The sequence below is a fragment of the Mizuhopecten yessoensis genome, unplaced genomic scaffold (genome assembly GCF_002113885.1).
Source record: "Mizuhopecten yessoensis strain PY_sf001 unplaced genomic scaffold, ASM211388v2 scaffold716351, whole genome shotgun sequence".
Taxonomy (NCBI): domain Eukaryota; kingdom Metazoa; phylum Mollusca; class Bivalvia; order Pectinida; family Pectinidae; genus Mizuhopecten; species Mizuhopecten yessoensis.
In genome coordinates, this window is record NW_018480073.1 from 101,065 (window position 1) to 126,194 (window position 25,130).

At 34.4% G+C, this 25,130-nt stretch overlaps 2 protein-coding genes across 2 annotated transcripts; both read left to right on the forward strand.

Annotated features, from left to right (window-relative positions):
• Positions 1-1,059: 1,059 nt before the first annotated feature.
• LOC110443553 lies at positions 1,060-10,791 on the forward strand. Its single transcript, XM_021487831.1, has 6 exons — positions 1,060-1,073; positions 2,878-3,001; positions 4,504-4,625; positions 5,071-5,102; positions 5,477-5,818; positions 7,713-10,791. Exons 1-6 carry the CDS (start codon positions 1,069-1,071, stop codon positions 8,105-8,107), a joined length of 1,020 nt encoding a protein of 339 aa, XP_021343506.1. The 5' UTR covers positions 1,060-1,068; the 3' UTR covers positions 8,108-10,791.
• A 5,071-nt stretch (positions 10,792-15,862) lies between these two features.
• LOC110443564 lies at positions 15,863-25,120 on the forward strand. The gene is made up of 7 exons (XM_021487844.1): positions 15,863-15,939; positions 16,782-16,820; positions 17,938-17,973; positions 20,838-20,916; positions 21,422-21,662; positions 23,048-23,389; positions 24,279-25,120. Exons 1-7 carry the CDS (start codon positions 15,935-15,937, stop codon positions 24,551-24,553), a joined length of 1,017 nt encoding a protein of 338 aa, XP_021343519.1. The 5' UTR covers positions 15,863-15,934; the 3' UTR covers positions 24,554-25,120.
• The last annotated feature ends 10 nt before the right edge of the window (positions 25,121-25,130 follow it).

Here is a 25,130-nt window from a genome sequence, read left to right on the forward strand (position 1 = left end):
ATATTGGCGTGACTTATGTTAAGTTGACGCGGGTATGATGAGAATGCCAGTTGTGCTTCTTGACTTATTGTACGATAGGTAGGGAGCATTAGGAATAGTCAAATATAACGTCGATACAACGATATTTCATTATTTGTCACAAAGCACGGGATAGTTTCAATATTTGTATAAAAATTTAACAAATCTTAAAAAACAAATAAAACTAAAAACATTATATGCTAAGTAGGTATAGCGGCTATCTGAACACAAGATAGATAGATCAAATATGAAAATATCATATATTGGCAGTTGGGTCTCCCCGGGGGGACCGGGTGGTATACCCGCTGCTTTATTTACACCTATCCCAAAGTATCCTTATATATCCCATAATTAATCCATAACCCCCTCCCTCCTTCCCCATCCATTCACATCCTCTCCCCGGTACACACAACTATCACTCGACCCAGTGTATTTCCGACATTGGGCATTTCTCTCGTGATGTTATTGAATGTTATGTCTATTGCGCATGTACAACCCATCAAAATATTCCCGAAATAGGAATGTTGCCGAAGCTACCGTCCTTTATATGTTCAGACCGACGTACGAGGGAGACATGGTTTGGGCTTGTACAAGTCTATAACGGGTCCGTGCGACTATAAAAGAATTTTCTCGTAAGTTGTATCTTGTATTTGGAAGCTGAGCATTCGCATTCCCCCAAACTAAACCTATTATATCAAAGTCAGCTGTTTGGTTGCGGAAATAACATGAGGAATCGTTCTTCGATACCTCTGATCGAAATTAACCTAAGCTGTGATCGAATTTACCCGAATCGTTATTGAGACTCATTTACTCCGTTCAAAGCTTTGAGTTAAAAAGGGGAACACCAAACATGCTCAATTTAATGAGTTTTGAGACGTTTTCATTCGATCTTTATCGAATACGGGACCAAAATCTGTCGCGTAACCATCCAGAACGAGATGGAAACTATAGAGCGAGAGCGAAAACGAAAGATAGAGTGATCAAGTTACAACTTTCCCTTACTGCACATGTGTAGAGCAGGATCACATATTCCTTGTTGGCAGCGATACGATGGCGTAAGTATTTCATACAAAGAACAGAGGTTCAGCTAGCGTTATATTTGACATAATAATATTATGTGTTTGTATGCAGTATTTGCTAACCATCCATCTAGTTATAATCCATGTGTAATTTTGTTTTTTGTTGTTTGGGGTAACAGCTATTATAACGTTCTCGTAACAGCTAAAGTAATACAAAGGCTAGTACATTGGGAGACATTACCGAAACGAAAGAATAAGGAAGTGAAACAAAAAACAAATTTTGATCACAAATGTTACAATAGGGACAGCAGATTTTTATCTTTTTCATTGACTCCAAAGCAGAAGAAAACATTCGGTTTTGCATGGGATGCACATATATGTGTAGTCCGAATTATTCTCGATATAACGTCAGAATAATTCGGACTAATATATGTGCAGTCTGTGTTCCCCTGTGTGGGCCGGAGTTGATTAAGAAGATAACACGTATAGTCCCCGTATTGTATCTACTCCCTGTCAATTCTTACCCGTCTACAATCTTTCTCGGCATATACGTACATTGACAAAGGGTTTAAAGTGGGGATGACATACAAATGTATTCGTGTAGTAGGTCTGTATGTCGCTGTCTGATCTGTTACCGGTAGTTTAATGTTTCCTTTTAATAGCTCGTTTACCTGTTACTCGTAGCATTCGTGTCCCACCTGCAGACCTTGTGGTATCGGGGGTTTTCCGTTAATCTCACCGAATAAAGGATTGGCAAACAGCAATACACATAGCCCAATTAAAGGTATCCTGGAAATCAAATCAAAAGTGAAAGTACGTTTTTTTCAAATTACACTGTTCAACATAATTGGAAAATGTGTGCACACTGCCAAATATGAAATAAACTGTTTCTGATATGCTTGAGTAAAATAACACTAGACTTAGTCACTTCTGTTTAGAAATACATCTTTATTTACCTATTTTTATTTAATTTTTTATCTTACTTAGCACTAAATAATATTTGAATGTAACACATTCTCGTCTCAGGCATCATATTTTCTAACAGTTGGAGTCAATGATCAATTGACTCTGATTGAGATGGAAACTCGTTCAGGAGCAGTCATGATCTATTAATCATTATCATGTGTCGTTACATTGGAGACTGTGTTTAATATTCAATTATATATATACAAGTACATAAGTATTTGATGCATAAATGGATTCAGTCACAGACATAGCAGAATCTAAGCACCAGTTTGATTAAATCCTTCATTGAAAACGTTGGAATGCGATAATCTTCCGTTGAAAACCCCCAGATGCTTTTTGGTATCCAAACAGTGTTATGGCCTAAGATATGATTGAAATAAAGCATTGTTGTGCGAAAGATTTGACAAATTGAACTTAAAAGATGATATAGACAATGCAAAATCGTCCAGGGTACGAAGCATCGTTCGTCGATCTAATAGCAAAAATGCCTTAAAAACCTCCTACTGAGTACCTATCTAATCATTTTGGTGTATATACAAAGCGCATGTGATCTGTTAAGCTAAAAATATATATATTTAGATTTGGCAGACGGTTATTAAATATTTGTTGTGACACATAGAAAGATACATACATGTACATTCTGTGCTAAATTAGGTTTCTGTTTTGAATATAACTTTTGTGTATGATGTGTTGTGTAATCATATCGGTTACCATCATACTGGGAATGTGAGCGACAACTGAAAATTGAATGTATATGTGGGTTGACATTGTCGCAAGAAATTGTCAACAAAGAACTCAATTCAGGTTGCAATCATAGAAATACTGTCAGACTGAAAAAAAATGAAAAAACTAATAACTTTTATAATCCATACAGACTTCAGGAAGACGATGTTATAATTCCAAACCTCATTGCCCAAAGTGATCATGACGAGAAATCAGACGAGGAATCGAATTACGATAAAGATGGTGTACAACTTTCTCCAAAGCAGCATAGAAAGGTGGGAAATTAAACATGAACCCAAAGTAACAGGACGCTTAAACATATCATTTAATCAATCAATATCATATTGGGAAAACGGTGACATTTCACTGGTGTGAAAGATATATTTATATATACATTTGTATATCTGTAGACATACAAATTGAACATCAGCATGGTAAATAATGTTTGAAAGTCTAACTGCCATCTTCAGGTAATTAATTTTAATGTTTTTGCGACATCATAATGACGTAATACAATAAACACAATTATTCTATTGAGTTTTGATTGCTTTATGGACATTAATGGAAATACACAAAACAAAGTCTGAATAAGATCTTTCCAAACCACATTGATATCAAAACATTCTATAACACACCAGTCACGTCACATGTTAGTTTTTAGCTCACCTGGCACGGAGTGCAAGATCAGCTTATGGTATGGTGTGTTGTCCGTCGTCCGTCCGTCGTCTGTCGTCCGTCAACTTTTCCTTTAAACGACTTCTTCTTAAGAACTGGAGGACCTAGGGTAATGATATTTGGCCAGTAGTCACCTTGGAGAGAGTGCTATAAAGTTTTCTGAAATAAATGACATTGACTTATTTTCAAGGTCACGGGGGTTAGATGTTTAAAAACCTTTCAAACAACTTCTTCAGAATAACCAGGAAGCCCGAAGTACTGATACTTGAAGTTATCAAAAATATCCTCAAATAAATTACCCTGACCTACTCTCAAGGTCACAGGGTCCAAATATTAAAAACAAAAACAAAAACAATAAACAACTTATTCTGAATAACCAAGAGGCCTAGGGCAATGATATTTCATCAGTTGGGAACCTGGGACAAAGGGGTCAAAGGCGATCAAATTATTTAAACATCTTCTTCTAAATAACCGGGAGGACTACAGCAATGATATTTAGCCAGTAGGTAACCAACTTCTTCAGAATAGGCAGGAGGCCCAGAGTACTGATACTTGGCCAGAAGATAACTGCCATGAAGTAATAAAATTTCCTCAAATAAATTACCTTGAATTACTTACAAGGTTACAGGGTTAAAAAGTGTAAATACCTTTAAACAACTTCTTCAGAATAACCAGGAGGCCCATAGTACTGATACTTGACCAGTAGGCACCTGGCATGCTGTTATATAAAGTTTCCTCAAATAAATGACCTTGACCTTATTTCAAGGTAACGGGGGTCAAATATGTTAATATCTTCTTTTGCAATACCAGGAGGCTCTGGGGTATGCTATTTGATCATTAGCATGTTGGGATAGTAGTACTAAATTTCATTTACTTCTGGAACATTCTTCAGACAAGGAGGCACAAATCGCTGCCCTATAGTGTTAATCAATGGCTGTGGTTGAAGACGCGCACCTGCTGCAGACATACGTATAACCTCATTTTTTGTCAACAACACTGATATTGCCCTTCAATATAACAAATAATAGTAGGAAGGCAAATATTCAATGGATGGCTAGAGTACGTGTCTAGTAATATTTCTTGTAAACTCTTTCTTGCACAGATTGATCCTGGCTTCCTGCCAAACGATGTTGTACTGGTAATTGAGGATGAACATCTTCATGTAAACAAAGCCTTACTAGAATCTGCTTCACCTGTTTTTGCTGCTTGGCTAAAAAAAGACTGGCAACAATTTGAACTTATATTAATCACTCTTGTTGGCCCGGATGTTAGCGCGTGGGGGTCTTAGTGTGGGAGGAAACTGGTGGACCCGGAGAAAACCGTGGTCGGGCAGGTGACCCCAACCTTTTCACGTCCGATCGAGGAATCGAACCCCGGCCGCCTTGGTGAAAGACATGTGCGCAATCCACTGCACCACCCGACCACCCGGCCATGAAATATCTATCGATCTGATTGGTTGACAAATAGGAAGGTTTTTGTTAACATATTATATTGTTTCGGTTGACTAAGCGGATAACTCGTTACAAACATTCTACACTTCGTCAATATAAAAATGAAGGAAAGACTATTTTATATTTGTCTGTGCTTAAGGATCCCCGACCCACTGCAGTGTTATTTTTTCCTCTATACAGTAACCTCCCCTTACATTCCCTTTGGATATAACTTGCAGCACAGCTAGACTAGGCTACTTCCATTTACCAGGTAGCTTATTCGGTTAGAAAGATTGTATTAGAATCTGAAGTGCAGTGTTCGAATTCCAGTCTGGCCCTGCTGAATTTTTACACTCATGACACTGTTGTTGATTTATATTTTGTTCATTTCATATATATATCTTTTTCATAAACGTTCCGCAAAACATAATTTTCTTTTCAGAAGTGATTTATCACCATATAGTTGTGCTTAAAAATATGTTCCAATACTTTCATTTTTGCAGTGGTACGGAGATCCTTAAACGAACACCCATAACTTGGGAAAAGAAAATCATAAAACAGATTCTGTCGTTACTTTTGAGAATGTTATTTCTCCCCACATGTTACATACATGAAATATGTAAATACATTCTTTTGTATTCACAGATGAAACACTCGACACAGTGCTCCCATTAGCAGATGAGTATCGGACAGAAAAATTGATCACAGAATGTGTGGAAGTCATCCGACAACGCGTGGAGTCTGTCTCCGAGGCGGATATATACATACCGCCTTCTCGGGTCGTCACATACCTACGCTGGATCGACCAATATAATCTCCACACTGGTAAAGAATATGTTGTGAGGTTAGCTTCGTACCTGAAAACCGAAGACCTAGAAGACGAACCAGGCTACGAAAATATCGCGCTTCAACTAAAGCTGGAGATATCTAATGCTAGAGCAAAGCTTCTTGCGAGTCTGTTTGTGAGCAAAGTAACTGAAGCCAAAGGTAAGCCCCTGTAGCTTGTTTTGCTTACATAAGACTTTATTTAGTTATTATGGAACAACAAGTTTTATCAACTTATATTAATCTTGTTGGCCCTGTTGGTAGTGCACGGAATGTATAATTTTGAAGAATCCGAAATATCCCATACCAAATATCATGACTCTAGGTTTCTGGAATTATTAATTCAAAATAGGCTATGTTCATCTTTGACCACATTTGGTAGACCATGATCACTTATCAATGTTGTTTTAAAATCTATAAATCGTAACTTGTTTGTTTTTATTAACACTATCACATAATTTTGACTTTGACTTTTCGATGTCATTTATTGTTAGTGAATATAATGTCTTTTTCGAGTAATCTATAACCTTGTTAAATTTCACATTATAGTCATATATATATATTGTATATACAGTTTCTCAAAGATTGCTGTTGTACAATCCTGTGGAGAATGGCTTAGCGAATTGGTCTGTTTGTGATAATTTAAGTTCACACACACACACACACACACACATACACAGGCAAAGAAATAATAACGAAAGTAACCAAAGGCTTTCATGGTAAAGAATTCATCTTGAAAACGTGAGTTCAAGTGGATTATTAGAAAAAAAGTGAATAATGGTAGTGATCAAATCTATTTGTAGTTGTTCGTGCAAGAACTGCGCATTTTTTTATCTATTCCGTTAGCTTTGGTTATAATCTAACCGAATGGATAGTCGATACTTGGAGTTTTGTGTATGTATTTTATGTCGTTCGTCAACTTTTCCCTTTAAAACACTACTACATGTTGTTCTTAACAGCTCTGAGGATTTTGACCAAATTTGGTCTGGAGCATCATTGGCCAAAGAATTATCAATGTTGTTTTAAACGGAGGGTATGGCCTCCAGGGGGAAGAGGGGCGGGGCCAAATATGGGGAAAATGGGTAAATCTTCAAAAAAAGTTTTCTTCTCAACCAATAGAAGAATTATGACAAATTTGTTCTAGAGCATATTTGGACAAATGGGCCTCAAGTTTGTATTGACGGAGATTGTGCCCCCCTGGTGGCAGAGGGGCGAAGGCGTATAGGGAAAGTAGAGAAAAATATTTCCCCTTCTGTACAAATGAAGGGATTTAAACCAAATGTGGTCTGAATGATGCTGCTTAGGGTAAAAAGACGCGATTTATATAAACTGAGGTTTGTAGATCCCACTTTTGCAGAAGGATTCATTTGAATCCCAAAGGGGGAAATAAACAAAAAACTTAAAATCTTTCTCCATTTTTACTAATGAAGGGATTTTAACCAAACATGTCCAGAAAATCTTTGAGTAAAGGGATTAGATTTAGCCTAAAGTTTTAAACGTTAATCTATAGGCAAAGAGACTACATTTTGTATACATGGAGGGTGTGGCCCTCTTGGGGCACAGGGCTGGGCCCAATAGGGGAGATAGAGCTTAATATTTAAAATAATTTTCCTCCCAAGTGATTGGACGGATTTTTACCAAATGTGGTCTAGAGCATCCTTTAGCAAGTGGAGCGCAGGTTTATAGAAACGGTATGTGTGGCTGCCCAGGGGGCAGAGGGGTGTGGTCTTATAGGGAAAATAGAGGTAAATCAATAAAATCCCTTACCTTTCATATTAATATAGGGGTTTAATCCCTTTCCTATAACCAGATATGTAATTTCTAGGCATGAAGAAAAGAACATTGGGACATAACATGGAAACTCATGTTATTGGTGTCTTACCCACCCAAACAGATTTTCATATAATTATTCTTGCAACTTGTACTCTTTGATACTCCTGTATGGTACTCAGAAGGTTTTAAATTAAAACTAAAAAACTAAAAAAAAACAGTAATACCAGGTGAGCTATTGAGGCCCCTGGGCCTCTTGTTTATGTTTCTTTTCTCTTTGTTACAGAGAGGATATATGAATTTAAAATCCCACATTCGTCTTGTTATTTGGCTGAGTGGAAACAAAATGTAGCCAAACTTGTGGAAGATGCATTGGCGTCGCCAATATCCGAAAAATCAACATGGCCAAAAACGACCGCTTACAGAAATAGTAGGAAATCTTATTACAGTGGGAAGTCGCAAATCTCTCTAGATATTTTAGTTTCTTTGGCCTGCCTGGATATTTGCGATAGGTTTAAATTCTCGGAAAGCTATATAGAAACCTTAAAGAGAATAAAATCTCTACGTATAGGAAAGGCCGATTTCAAACTGATTTGGTCCACATATTATTCAACCGACGTTATGAATGCTTCCATGGAACGATATTCACTGGAAATGTGCGAATGCGAATTAAGTCCTTGAATGGGACGTTTTTGATATGGATAGAATTCGAATTCTTAGCATTTGAAATCACCGATCATAAAACGAAAATAAAATCAGCAATAGTGTTATGTGTGTAAATTTTCAGCGGGACTACACTGGGACTCGAACCACAGACTTCAGAGTATTAGAATATCGTTATTACCTAATGAGCTACCTGGTCAGCGGATTGTCCTTGCCAAAAAGTGCTACAGCTACGAAATTAAGGGAAGGCTAATGCATATACAAAACACAGTACAGTGACACAGGGATCTTCATGATAGCTTACACGAAAATACATAAAAAATGTGTATTTAGAATAATACAGCTCAAATTCCAGATAAGACTAAACATCTGTTTCTACAGTAGTTTAGACAATTTGTATTCCCAACGTTTTGGCTCTTACTATCACCGATGAGTCCTAGACGGACGAAACATCTTTATATACATGTAGGTATAACTGTATTGTTATGTGGTATTGAGAATATTGTATACCGGTGTTTTTGTCGCACTCCTTAATGTGGGCAAATTTATCAGGCTCAATAAAACAAAACATGGGGAGAAGACTTTTGCTTAAATGATTATAGTCTGTTTCTGGATAGAATTGTCAGTATCAACCTGTTTCTTTCTTGTGTTTACAACTGTGGTTGTCTGTTCTATGTAATAAGATATTCATCTTTTAATGAACCATCCAAAAATAGAAATATTCCCTAATAATTTTGTAGTGAGGTTGATGCTGATATGGTATTTGATAAAAAAGTTTATTTTGTTTAAATAAGATTTTGTTAACACATTATCTAAACATTAACATGAAATAGGTTTTTTTAGCAATATAACAAACCTTATCATTATTTTTATATTGATATGCCTAAAATTCAAGTAAGAATTTTAAACAAAAAATGTCTTTGTGTGACAAAGGGTGATGTTTATAGTAATTAATTATAAAACATAAATTACAAGTATTCCATGGAATTATATGTCTCGACACTCTCCTCTTTGACCAACAGCAAAAACATGTAGCTTGAAAATCATAGCAAGATATAGACAGTTATAGTTCATCGTGATGGAAACTTTGATGTTTACTTAATTTCAAACTTTCAAGATCAAACCGAATTCCAATAGGATTAACCTCAGAAAATGCTCTTTTGATTTTTTGAATATATCAAATCGATAGATTTATAATAATGAAAAGTTTAAATGATTTTGTTAAGTTAAGATATTTAGAAGAAAAAAAATAAGATTATATTCAGCATCTGAAGCAGTTGTTGAGTATTGAGATGTATCACAAATTAAGGATCTATCATCCAAGTTAAGTTGATGAGAACTACAGTATTTGGGAAAAAACCCATTGCTAAAACTAAAAAAAGAACAACTTAACAAAGATGAAAACAGACACTAAACCAAGAAATTAAGGTTATATTCAGCGCCTGAAGCAACGCATGTTCAATAGGTCCCGGACTCATACTTTTGGAGAAATAGAGCTAGACTATAAACCTTAACATTACTGAGGAAACTGACAAAGTCGCTAAACTCTACAAAGTAGGACATAGACTGCAGCTGATCCATGACGAAATAAGACGTAGTGCAAAAGCCGTAGTTTCGTATTTCTTGGACCTAAGTTTGCGCTATCGATATCAAAAGTGAGCATTGTCTATTTCGTTCTTAATTTGGGTACTAGAGTGCTTAAAATAGACAACAATCTGCAAATTAGTCAAAGAAAGATAGTCTATCCACTCACTTGCGTACTGTAGACAACATGATCAGGGCCGACACAGTTCCGCGCGCGCTGTACGACTGCAAGCTTGGTCAAAGTTGTGAAGGCAAATATCGCAAGCTAGAGACGACATCAGATGCTTTAATTGATGTAAAATCGATAGACTATGGGTCAAATTAATATTGGATGGTCCATTGACGTTGAGAAAACATCCTGATATGCGAGCTCCACGTGGGGTTCCACAAAAGTTACAACTTACAGTCTACGTTGAACCATCGTCAAATTAACGTGTTAAATTTATCATATCTTGTGCCCGCGGTCTTCATTTACCATTTTAGTACGGAAGCGTGCATACATACATCAGATCTGTTGTATATCGAAAGAAAAAAAATCGCTTTTGAAACAACAACATTTTATAAATGTATTTTACAGCGTATTTGACCTCAAGGAAATTAATGAAAAATAATCAATTTAACTATAACAATCGATACATGAAAACATTACCCCATATATTATAAAAAAAAAAACCCACTATTTTTTGTAGTATAAGGGGTATCTTTTATATACAGATTGTTATAGTTATTGATTAAACGTCAGACTTCTGTGAAATAATGCATCACTGATGCTATTTTTTATTGAATATTTTGTTGTTTCATTTAGATTAAAACGTATTTGCTCTCATGGGTTATGCCAATTAGTATATATTTTTCTTTCAAGTTAGACTTTACAAACATACAGTAAAGCACTTGAACTAGGTTAACCATTTTTTTTTAACTATCTTCAAATATAACGTTTAACAGTATTTCATCTCAAAATAACTTTAAAATACTAAATGCTTGGCCTTGAAAGGACCAACCAGTCAGGGTCGGCAGGGTAAGGAAAGTACAAGTATGTCTACTTTTGAAACAAATTAATTTGGCTACTAATTTGGTGATTTTTAAATTTATAGCAGAATACATGAATACATTTATTTGAGCAATTGTGACTTATTTTTTATTTTAATTGTTTATATTTTTGCTGTGTTTATATGTTACTGTTTTTAAAACAAATTATGTTAAAACATGATGAAACGTACCATATGTGATAAGGGTATAAATTCGATAACATTTACCATGATATAACCATGTCAGATAAAAACCATACCGTAGTCAAATCAAAGTATAATATATAAATAGTGTGTTGTAAAAATGAGAAATTGAAGTTGCATTGTACTATTGTCAATTCATGCTATGTGTATTACTTTGGTGATATAATATAGTCATCAAGTAAAATGTAAAACAAAAACTAATGTTGCTATTGTAACAGCAGCGAGACGGGCCAAGTTTTGTTTTATTTCATTCCACATGAATATATATAGAAGCCTGCCCATTCAGGATAAAATGTGTAGAAAAAAACAGACTCGTGTCGCCAATCCTCCAATGCCATGGACATTTTGATCTATGTTGTAAGTGAAAAAGGTAAGATGATACTATGGTCAAAGTTTGGTTGGTGTAGCACATATAATTTGGGATAGATTGTGACAAAAATGTGTGATACTTTACTGTTAGACTGAAGTACTGATTTAACTGCTTTGTATTGGAAATTTAAAATGTAATGTACGTGCGCATATATTGGTTATTCTTAATATAGTGCTTTATAGTATCAAGTATTTGTAATATGTGATAAGCCAATGTGATTTATATGCAATATATTGTGGGATTTGGCTTCTAAACATGCACTTATATACCATTGTATTGTAATGTAATCACAGACTGTATGCATTTTTTTAGTAATGATTGTATCATGTGTGAATGCATTGATTAATTCATATTTTTGAGTGATGCTATTGATCGATCTATTTTATTTAATGATGTCCATTAACAGGATAATAGATAGCCCAATTTTCAATAAGGATTGTTTTTTGTTGTTTTATTTGTTTCATACCAAAACATTAACTATGAATGTTATATATGTACCTCAAAAATACTTAAGTTTTGATATGCATATATCACACGCACAGAAAAGCTACGAATCACACAGGTAAGTTCATTTACCTGTGTGACCTGTGGGGTTAGTGTGAAACTGACCATAATTTGTGTGCCTTTGTCTTCATATATCAACACGTTTCCTTTTTTTCCAAAAAGTGGGAGAAACGAGAACATTGGATTTGATGACAGCGAACATTTGTAAACAACATAATAAATATAGTAGTAAAATGTGAAGGGCGAATTTAATATTGGTCGAAAAAGGATTTTACCTTCGAAGGGCGAAAATTTGACTGGGCAAATTTTCGCGGAATATAATAATCAGATATGGGTTTGTGTCATTAATATAATTATAGAAGTTGCTTGGGTTGAACAGGTGTGTACACAGCTATTGCTGCATCGAAGGTGTGGTGATGGTGTTACATCATTAGTAGAAGAACATTGTATTTACATGCTTTTGAGAGAGGAAAGTTGTAGCAGACATGATCAAAATATATCTATATGCATGATGGTAATTAGCTAAAATCACTCATTACGGTGTTCAGTGTGTATTGATTTACCGAGAGTCACATATACACAGGAGGGTTCTGTCTTAAGTTCTGATATTTAATTAAGGATTGAATTTTGCTTTGATCGATTTCATGAGGGGATGAATTGAGTCGGTCTTGAAACAAATTTAATGAACTGCTGAATTTGTTTCAAGACCAACTCAATTTAATTTTTTTGGTTGCTTGAAAAATGTTATGTGTAGCTTCAATAAAAAATGGAAAATCTCATGCAAGTGGTATCTTCTTTATTTAAAAATGTCAATAGTTATCTTCTTTCGCTAAATTTGAAAATAGATATTCATACACACAGGCAATGTTAATCTGGTCAATTTCATCGGCAAATAAAAACAAGTAACATTTGGTAGTTGCTTTGAGTGCAACTTGATTAGAAATTTACGCAGACTTTTAATTTTTTCTTGTTTAACAGTTTATTTTTTGAGTACACTATAAAGGAGACTGTTTTCTGCTGCATATTGAAAGCTGGTATGAGCTGGATTATCTTGTTGCAAATAAGAGCAAATAGTGAACTGTCCCATTTGGATTTCAAAGGGTTTGTGTTTAGAAATAGGAATGGTGGATAAACGTTGTAAGACGTTAGAAAAGTAATAGATAAATTATGTGCACAACTGTGTTATGAAATGTCAACATTATATGGCAAAATATCAATAGTATAAAAGTAAATGTACCGATTACATACCATCACACCATACAATAAAAAAACAGTGGTATGTAATGATTAAATTGACCACATTGTATTGTGGAAGGATTACACAATGTTATAGTAACACCATGATATGCATATTATGAAATAATTAAATTATATTTAAGCAATTAGTTTTATTTAGCGCCAGGTTATATGTTGATAATTCTAGCAAAGCAAGTGAAAATGACGGAAAAGTAAAAGATAAATTCAATCACCAATTTCAAGATATAAACCTGACAAAGACTTTCAAACCAACTACTGGATACGAAAAAAACAAGAGATCACAGAAAGATCCTAGCGCATACCATCGTACTATCTTATTATTTTATTATTTCTCTTCCTTTCTCTTATTTATGGATTGAAATATGTAGACAGTAAATATATTTTGCGGTACCTCTTGATCAAAAATTAATACTGCTGTGTATGGCAATATTTTTTTGAAGTCAGGTGTCACTTGACATATTAACTAACATAATAGTTGATGTGTCGCGATAGGTTTGTCAATTTGTATTCGGTAAATAGGGATAACAATCTGGAGCTGCCAGAATCTAAGATAGTAGTCGGATGGCCATTTTATTATCCTGATCAGCATAAAAAAGAAACATGCACAATTGAGGAACGATGCCTGTGTCTTAGTCAGAAACATATACAATACTGCCTTCGCCCGTGTCTTAGTCAGAAACATATACAATACTACCTATGTCTGTGTCTTGGTCACAAACATACACACTATGTAATACTCCCTATGTCTGTGTCTTAGTCAGAAACATATACAATACTCCCTATGTCTGTGTCTTAGTCAGATACATATACAATACTCCCTATGTCTGTGTCTTAGTCCGAAACATATACAATGTGTAATACTCCCTATGTCTGTGTCTTAGTCAGAAACATATGCAATACTCCCTATGTCTGTGTCTTGGTCACAAACATACACAATGTGTAATACTCCCTTTGTCTGTGTCTTAGTCAGATACATATACAATACTCCCTATGTCTGTGTCTTAGTCAGAAACATATACAATGTGTAATACTCCCTATGTCTGTGTCTTAGTCAGAAAGATATGCAATACTCCCAATGTCAGTGTCTTGGTCACAAACATACACAATGTGTAATACTCCCTATGTCTGTGTCTTAGTCAGAAACATATACAATGTGTAATACACCCTATGTCTGTGTCTTAGACAGATACATATACAATACTACCTATGTCTGTGTCTTGGTCACAAACTTACACCATGTGTAATACTCCCTATACAACACTTTCTATGTCTGTGTCTTAGTCATGTACAATAATAAAAACAAAATAACGACTAATTATAAAATAGGACACGACGTAGAGGTATTATCTGACGTTAACCTGGCATACTTTCGCTTTACCAAGCTAATAGAAAGAGAGATGGAGTTTAATCTACTAAAATTAGGAGTTCGTTAGTCTCGTTTGATGTTTAGATATCGTCATTTCTCACGTCTAAGTATGTGGTTAAAAAAATACGATTATTTATGTAATGCGACACAAGATTAAACGAGTGAAAGAAAAAGTTATCATTTCAAATGCTGATGAATGGTGCGGATCTATATGGAATGATAAAATTAATATAAGTAACAAGTTGAGAACTTACAGGACTTTCAAATCAAAGTTTACCCCAGCACATTGTGTCAAGCTCGTTCGACAAAAGGGCAAACGAAGAATACTTTGTAGTTTTCGATCTGATTTCCTACCTCTAGCAGTGGAAATTTGCAGATACGCCCGTGTTTCAACTTCAGGAACGCTTATGTAAGCTATGTACAAATGTAAATAATCATATACAGGAGGAATAATACTTCTTCATGGAATGTTATATCTTTAATGATTTCAGATCATCCTCATTTAATTTAGCAAATAACATTAGAAATGATATTACTATTCTAAATAGCACATATTAGTTTGATGATGCCATCTGAATAATTTCAAATTCCACTTGCAAATCCCTTGTATGCTATGTACAGAAGACGTAGCAGTCTAGATGATAAAATAATATACATAAGTTTCATTTTTGTCTTGCAAGCCAGTGTCGACTGAATATCACATACAATTACATTTTCCAATTGTTTCCATGTAGTAACTCTGATAAAAAGGATTATTAAAAAAACTTTCTATTGAAATCATTCTTACATTTTCTTAAATGTTATTTTGTATCCTTACATGTTTGTCTAGTTCATGTATAATACGCAACTAAGTAGTGTGTATTGATCGTACCTCGGAATCGACGCTAATTATTGAAGTGCTCAAAGTGGGGTGGACATATTCGTACAATATGCCCTATTGTGGCCGTCTAGACTGTGACGATAGATTTACTAGACTGAAGCACAGGGGTTTGATACATATGCTCTACTGATATAGAATGTGTGATGTGACCCATATCAGTAAAGTAATATGGTATTGAATATAATTGTAACGGACCCCTGTGACTTAAAAGAACCTGGATTGTATTGTTCGTGTACCCGTATGTACCTATAGCTCTGTCTTGGTGTCTCACCTTTATACCTAGCTGTATTGGGACTTACCTCAAAAACTCATCGATAGAGGGCTTACAAACCACAACATCGCACACATTAGGTACGGTCATACCTATAGTCCGATTTAAGGTATTAATGCAATCGAAATTGTATTTTGTAAAGTTAAAATTTGTGCTCCGAGTCGTTCTACATAGTATGACATAAACTGTTATTGGAACTATGATACCGTGTTGGGTAATATACTGAATCTAAAAATTAATGGTGGAATGCAATGCTATTTGTATGAGTCATATACAAAGTATGACCACTATCTATAATTAAAACGACAACCTAATTCTGTACATTGCGCATGTGCATAACATAACCCCCAGTTCCTTGTTGACAACAAAAACGGCGACAAGATGGCGTAAGTATTTTGTACTATGTCACAAGTTCCGCTTATGAACTATTTAACTCTTATGGTTGTGTGCAATATTTGTAAATCTACATATCTAATTGTGACACGTGTGTCATCGGTGTCAATTTCTCCTTTAATATCGCCAAAGTATAGTTTAATGCCACTCCGTTGGGCAAAAGTGACAAAAACAAATTCAAACTGTTATTGATAACATCACTGATATGCTAATGTATGTGTTGACATGAGCAATACTGTCTGTTATATGTTGTTAAGAAAGCATAATTTATCATAACATGTCCCCTTATCACCATGAACGATTTGTTGATAGTCTCACTCGGAACCGACGCTAATTGTGTTAGTGGGGTGGAGGTATTTGTACAGTAGGCCCTAATGTAGTCGTCTGAAACTAACCTGGAATGTATCGTTCATTTACCTGTATTTGTCGAGAGTTTTGTGCTGATGTAACACCTTTATGGCTAGCGGTATATAAAAGGCTTACAAACAACAACATACACACACGTTTGGTACGGTCATACCTATAGCCAGATTTGAGGTTTCATGGAAATCGAAACGAAAGTGAAATTATATCATTGAAACGAAAGTGAAATTATAATATATATATACGAAGGCTTATTAACTTATGCATTGAACTTTACTTAACTTGTTCAATCTACAAATACTCGAAAAGGTTTGAAAAAGTTTTACAAAGATAAATGAAATATACTAGTGTGATTTTGTAACACGAAGACACAAAACCCAGTCACAACAATTCAGAAATACAAGTCTGTATGCGTATGCAGATTATGTAACTTAAGCCTGAAGCATTTAAAAGACTTTCTATTAATTTTCAGGAATAAACCGTCAACTTCTTCCGTGCTGCCTTTGAAAAGGTTTGTTTTCCTGATTGAAGTTAAACTAGCTATGGATATTAATATTAAGAAATAAATAATATACATACGTATTGTTTAGTTGAATAAACATCATGGTAGGGAATATATTTCAAGTTGAATAATCTCCAAGCCTTCGTCCTGACACTTGCAAAATGTACTGAATATATATATTTCACCATAATATACAAACATATACGGATTTTATCTATTCTATCATGCTACAATATTATTGAACGTGTTTTCGTGTCGAAATCATCAGTGTTTATAAGGTAATATGGCCTTCATCATCCAGTTCTTTTATATTCTTTATGGGTTTTTTAATCATGTACATACATGGACAAACTATGCCCAATATTTATATCATTAATATGACACACACAACTGATATAACGTATTTCAACCACTGCAGTTAATGGGCCTGTTTTCCAGTTTCCACGATGATGTATACGGGAACTATAACAGTCAAACGTCTACACATGTACCGCTATTGAACAAAGCAAACTCTTCCAAGAGTTTCCATTGTTTACATTATTGCTCAGGAGGACTTGTAGAAGAGCATTTGTCGTTCAATGATACAGATTCGACATGCACGCCGTGACTGTTGCCAAGCAATGAATAGTCATTAACTAATGAAAAAGAGTCCTTACCTGAGTGACTTGCTTTATTGGTCAACGATACATGTAAAAAAAAATGTATATGAGTATTGGTATAAAATAGCAGACGTACTTACTGGTAATGAAAACACACGGTATCGGAATGATGCTTCAACACATTTCCATCCGATATTAGGCAAATTCTCATTCAGTTAATCATTCATGCGGGTAGAATTTGTATAAATTATAATAGATGAAACGTCGAAATACGTTTGAGATACTGTTAACAAATGTGTGCATTTTGATATGAAAACTATAATAAGGCCTAATAAATGAGTCTTTATGTTTATTATATAGATGCTTGCACAGCCTCTTCAAAATAACAAGGACTTACAAACAATAAAAACACGCGTTAGGCATACAATGTGAAAGTACATGTTTAATGAACTTATCAAGTTATTTGATCCACAATTAATCAACTTTAATGAAAAACATTGTATTATGCCGTCACAATTATTTTTCAGGAAAGCTACATCAGAAATGGAAAAGCCTGTTAAAAGGTATATTTGCTTGTCTTAGTAATAAAGCAGTAATGCAATATTTTTATGTTCTAAATCAATTAATACACCGAGACATTTCGCTTGGGATACATTGTGTAAATCTTTTAAAATAACTGGGAAATATCATAATCTTTTTTTGCAGCTATAAAATGGAAACATAATGAGTTCAAAACTTTGATATAACTTGAGAAATGAATATTGAAGCTGTTTTTATGAACATTTATTATTTATTTACTTATGTAGTTGATAAAAAATATGGACACATTGTATGGTTGACAATATAGGGATATACTCTATTAAACTAGAGATATAAAGGTCGATGCATTTTAATATGCTTACTAGTGCACTCTCTACCTTGTTTTCAATTTGAATGTACATGGTAGGAGTTGTTGTGGAGTATCCGGAGAAACCCTGGTCTTATTCTCCTTATTTTTCCCTATGGTCTCGTGTACATATTTTATTTGTATATATTGTGACCTACTGTCGTCGACTGTGAGTTTGCAAAAGTATTTTGTTCGTTCACACACCAGTATTCGCATTTCTCTTCTCTTTTTAGAGGGTGGGAGGTTGAATTTGGGTATAACTATTTTGATATCGTCAATTCTTGTGATTTCGATGGACCAAATTTAAAGTGGTACAACAGTGTATTAGAATCACTAAATTATAATGTTTATTAACATCAATTCTGACTTTGTGACATTATATATATTCCCTGAAAGATAAAGTTATGCTGGCAAAAAATGGTATAAACGCGAACAACACTCTTGCAATACAAAAACATAAAAAATGCCTTTTGTAGACCGTTTCCTAAATTTGACTTCATCCGTACTGCAAACTATACCTGTAGATTCAATTAATTAAATTCGCTTTTGGGAAGATGTTATTTCAATGCTGGTAGCAATTATCAATGATATTAATATCCAAGAAAAAAATCGCTAATATTGTAATGAAGTATTTCAACCACAAGAATAACTCCAACATTTATATCGCATTTATATGGCCTGTTATCACGAATCCCTCAAGTGCTTGTACTGAAAATGTGCGTGCAAGGCCATCATCACCGGATTTGTGCATGTGTGATATTTGTTTAATAACTCAACATGAAAAGCTTGTGGATTCAACAACAAAGCGGTGGGTTTTTTTTTCTGATTAGTCAATATTCCATTAAAATTGACAATAGACAGACATGCCTAGCATAAAATCTAGAATCAATACAAAGAGAGGTAACTCCTGCATGTATATGTATATATACAACAATTTATATTTACATTTGTTCTGCGTCCTTCCATTGCATTGCATTGAGAAGGCAAATGTTGTTGTGAGACTATAACAACATTTGCTATTGTAACATATTCAATGTCCATTGTGACGTCAACAATTTCATTGTTGTCAAGAATGAATTTGCAGTTCAAAAGACTGTTTGAAATAACTAAATAAAGCGTAAATACTCTCTCAAAATGTAGAAATAAATAATGAATATTTTAGCAAATATTGGTATGGTCCTCTAACCCACATTTCTATTGCTGACAAACTTATATAAATAAAATCTTGATTCAGTTTGTCATCAATAGCAATGTATGCTATAGGACCATAACAACATTTGATAAACATTCATTGCTAAAATATCAAAAAACATATTTTGATTTGATAAGATGTTACTATGCACATACTTTGCCATATAAAAATATGATATTATGCTGACCATATTTATTTAAATGTGTTTTGTGTTTTAAAAGATCTGCTCTCTAAATAGAACTTCAGAAGTCAGTCCTAAATGCGATTAATCCTGTTTAGACGACATAGCGATTATCATGATTCTAGGAAGATGGGAGACAAACCAAAAGTGAACGTACAAGTTAATGCATATTGGAATAACATTGTAACAATAAAATCATACCAAATGCAATTGCCCATACCATATAGATCACTGAAAGTATCCATGTAATTCGTAGGTACCCTGTTCAGAATATACTAACTAGGTCTTTTAATATTTACATAACTCCTTTTTTCTGAACTTAACTGTATATCTTTCATAATGCGGTCAACCTATGGAACATTATTAGTTGGCAACACGGCGGGTACCATCTTTCTATTTATATCACTCTTTCTCTTTCTACACATTTCTTGTCCATATGTTGCATGAAATGATTTTGTTGGCTTGCTTCATCGAGGCATTCTAAGTTTTAAAAGGTCTTACTAGTGACTATTTTATTCAAAACGGGCTTGCCTCTGCTTGGTGAACTGAACGTTCCCGAGGTTTCTTGGCACGAAATACATACAAAACGTCTACACGAATAAGTTACATGCAGCAGCTTAAATAAAATGTCAATTTGCAAATGGATTGTAAGGATATTATTGGCACGTTCCTCCTCCTTTTTTGTCATTTTCTACGTACATACATGTTCCTAAACAAATAAAGGGGAATACGGAAGTGTTAAAACGTTAAAAGTTGGGCAAAATATTAACCAAGCAAGGATTTACAGTGAGACCATTGATTAAGTACAAGAAGAATATAACCAGAGGTAAACGTATTCTGCTTCATCGATGACATCCGCCATGTAAATGGAGGTAAAATTCTAGTAAATTCACGTCATCACATCGAGTAGCAAAACCAAACTTCAAGGCTTACTCATGAGCTAATAAAAAAATCATCGAGATACGGAATTCGCATCTTTAGAGGTTTAGTAACACTGAGAAGGCCTTAATCGGGAAATGGAAGATATGATGCACTGAAATTATTACCTTTTGTTCTGCTTAAACGTAAAAATAAAGAATAGTGTACTTCAACTGATACAAGTAATAAGTTTTATCATATTTTAAACCATACACTTTTCAGTCAATTTCCATTATTTTCTGTTTCCAAGCGTACGTGTGGATGACAGTGACTCGGATAGTGACCAGCCTAAAGATGAAATCGAAGCAGTTGCAAAGCCAGACATTCAGGTATTATAAACTACAAATTAGTGGTAAGTAGACGGTAGCTTAAAACAGAGGGAGACAGAGACAGAGACATAGGAAGCGACAGACACAGGGAGACAGAGACAGACACAGGGAGACAGTACCCGTGACACTGATATGTGATGAACTCCATGACACAACTATCACGCTGATTGTTTCCTTCTTTTTAAGATTTACACTGCATATAATGTTGACCCTTGTCTTCATTTTGGTCAATAATACTAATAGTAGATAAAATAATAAATAAATATCGAACGATCGAAATAAGGTAATTAACACAATTTGATCGTCATTTTTTATTACAACAAATATCATTGAAAAAAACAAGAGAAAGTAGTCAAATGAGGGGAATTAAATTCAAATCATTAAAGAGTCCTTCCATTGGTGGACAAAAAATATTTGATATGGTTCAAACTTTTTTTTTAATCATGTGATGCAATACTGCTCTTTGAATTGTTTCTTTAATGTTCCCTTCAACTTTCTGGCTCAGATTTTTCCAGGCTTTCTGCCGAACGACGTAACATTGGTGGTCGATGGAAAACGCCTTCATGTAAATAAAGATTTACTCTCATCAGCTTCACCTGTATTTGATGCTTGGCTCAAGAAAGAGTGGCAACAAGACGAATGCAGTAATGATACAAAACAGGAGCTAACATTCCCTGGGAAAACATATGATGAGATGGCCACATTCCTAAAATGTCTTCTGCCCATTTTTGCTGACCAAGTTACAGGTAATTATGGAAAACGATGATGAATATATGACCTAAAACATACTAATTTAATAATAACACGACTTAACAAAATTAACCAGGTATTATCATATGAACAATAAATTAATGTTAATGCATTTTGAACTTTTTAAAACGTATGGAATGAAATTGTGGCTTTAATCATGATTAAAACAAATATAACTCAAATATTTATAAATATATACATATTTTAGCGTTTGAAGTGAAATACTTTGATAATCAGACTCTCTGCAAGATAAATATGAATTTTGAGCACACCAGGAATAACTCTTAGTTATGAATAATGTGTATTGAACAATACGTTAAATGAGGGTTAAACATTGTTGATTTTGGTATTAGTATTCAGCATTTGCAAAAGCCCCAAAATGTTGGAACATTTACTAGTTTTAGCTTGTAAAATAATAGACAGATCCGTAATTGTGCTGGTTTTTTTTATTAAACTTTTTAACGAGCTTACACCAAATCACAACAGTGTCCTTTTAAGGTTTTTGGGACAAAATGGACATCATGTTTACACTGCCATTTGGAGGTTATATGTATTTTTTGATCTTAAGATTCTCTCACGAATAACGTTTGCATCATGAAACACTTTCCATTATGACGATGAAACATTGTTTTCGCCACTCTTTCTGCATGTTAAAATGTTGCAAATATGGCTGAACATGTTTTTTAAAGACAACCTACTAGGTAATCTTAAAGCAGTAATGATGTATGATTTATCAATTGAAATAGAGTATCTATATTTCTTTCGTATGCGAGTAATGTTTGTTTCTTTCCCAACTAAAAAAGTATCAACCTAAAAACTTGACGAGCATAGTGTAATAATTGCCATATATTTAGTATGTAAAGCTCTAAATATGAAAGCACGTATGGCTTTTTTTATACTTAAATTATATGCCTCCCAACTCAAGAAGATATGTTTAAAGAAAAGTAAAGGAAGGCCTATGAAATTGTTTTAAGTTATGGTAAGTTTTACGTAATTTAATGAAAATTAGCCATAAACTTCAAAAGGGAGTGGCCAAAGTTCCTCGTTTATGGCATTAAATTTAAAAGAGTGACAATAGTACATTGATTGCATAGGAACGTTTTGGTTTTCATACCCACTCATTCCATTGACAGGGCATACTCTCTGCAGAAGGAAAAGCATGTTCACTCAGTGTTTAGATGTTATCGTTAAAATAATGATTAAAATTATTTAATGCAGTAAGCGTGCGGTTAAACATTTCTGAACAACATACTCTTGATTGAGAAATATCTAGCTGTTACATTCTAGGATTATTGGAAAATGCTCCAAACCTACTTCAAATTGCATCGACTTCCAAAGTAAAAAAACCTAATCATTGTCGCTAAATCTTGTGTATTCATAGTTGCAACACTGGAAACTGTACTCCCATTAGCAGATGAATATCAGACAGACAACTTGCTCAAAGAATGTGAAGAAGTCATCCGGAAGCACGTGGGCTCTGTCTCCGAGAGGGATATCTATATACCACCGTCACAGGTCGTCACATACCTGCTCTGGATCGAACAATATAACATGCACACGGCTGAAAAATGTGTTGTGAGATTAGCTTCTTTCCTAAAAACTGAAGAGGTTGAGGCAGTTCCAAACTACATAAATGTCAGCAAAAGTCTTCAACTGGATGTATCTAATGCGAGAGCCAAGCTGTTTGAGAGTCTAATGGTGTTCAATGTAACAGAAGCTGCAAGTAAGCCTATATATCTAGTTTAATGTGATGGAGAATATTTCACTAGGCAAAACGCAAAAGGGATAACACGTTCGAAATTATTTATCGTGATAGTTTTACCTATAACATATCTTTGAAGCTGAGCTCACATTAAACATTTACGACAAACATGATTGGGCAACATTTTACACTAAATGCTTTTTATCTGAATCAGCAATAAGCTTCCAGACCATCCCCATTCCAACATCAATATTTATATTACTTTTCCCGTTCCTACATGTACCACACTTGTTTAAAAGTTATAAAACAAAAAGGAAATACATTTTATTTTCTTACGTGCCATAAAGATTTAGTGTACATAATGTCATACATACTCCAATGGGCACTTTTATAAAGACGATATTTCTTGTCACATCCTGGCACGCCTCTTCTGCTATCACAAGTTTATATTTGTTAATACTACTTCATTTATAAATTAAAAGGTCGTTTAGCATACCATGTAATGTAATAGATCTAAATAAATAAGACGAAAGCACGTTTATTGCGTGAACATTACCCCTGACCCTGTCGAACAAATAATTACCAATTCTTGTGACATATCATGAATTCGCTTATGCATGATTATAACGTAAACATGGCTTCAACCCTCAGCGCGGTGAGCTATGTAGCAGTCGGCATAAAGCTTTGTATATTTATACTTGACATATATGTAAGTCTTTTGAAGTTTAGATACTTGCATACCAATAATCTTATAAGTTTATGAACTGTATTACTTTGACGCACAGTATTGTTAGCGACAAATGCACAAATGAATGTACCTTTTTGCGTTAAGAAAGTGTTAGTTATGATGTTAATTGTTAAATCAAGGTATGATGTTGTTTGAATTACCCTTTTGTTTTTGCTATTCCAGGAAAAATGAACGAATTCCAAATCCCTCTCTCCACGCGCTATATGGCTGAATGGAAAAGAAATGTAGCAGAAATTGTGGATATCTATCTAGCTTTATCAACACTACCAAGAGATGCTTTTTCATATAAAGGGAGTGTCCCATCGCTTAAATCTTTGGAACATATTGACTTTTCCTCGATTAGATACAAGGAGCAGTACAAACCATCGAGTATTACTAAAGACACATGTAAATCTTTACGTGATAAATTCAAACTCTCGAACATCTTAAGTAGTTAAGAACAACACTTGTTTGGAATTTGCTTTAAATCGTGAATTTAAACATTTTTATACAGACTGTATACACATAAAATAATCGCATCAGGTACTCAAATCATAAAACATTAACGTCTTATGATGAAGTGACTATATCATGATGCGTTGGTCTGTTTGTTTGATTGTAACTATAAACGAAGTGTTTCTCCCGACTCTTGATATGTAAGAAACACGTGTCTTATACATAGCATTTATATGGGGCACGTCTCTCTCTTACCCTATACAGGTGTATACACACATTTGCCGTTGTAAGATATACTTTGCTTTTACCCTGTACAGGTGTATACACACACTTGCCGTTGTAAAATATACTTTGCTCTTACCCTGGACATGTATATCCACACTTGCCGTTGTAAGATATACTTTGCTCTTACCCTGTACAGGTGTATACACACACTTGCCATTGTAAGATATACTTTGCTCTTACCCTGTACAGGTGTATACACACACTTGCCATTGTAAGATATACTTTGCTCTTACCCTGTACAGGTGTATACACACACTTGCCGTTGTAAGATATACTTTGCTCTTACCCTGTACA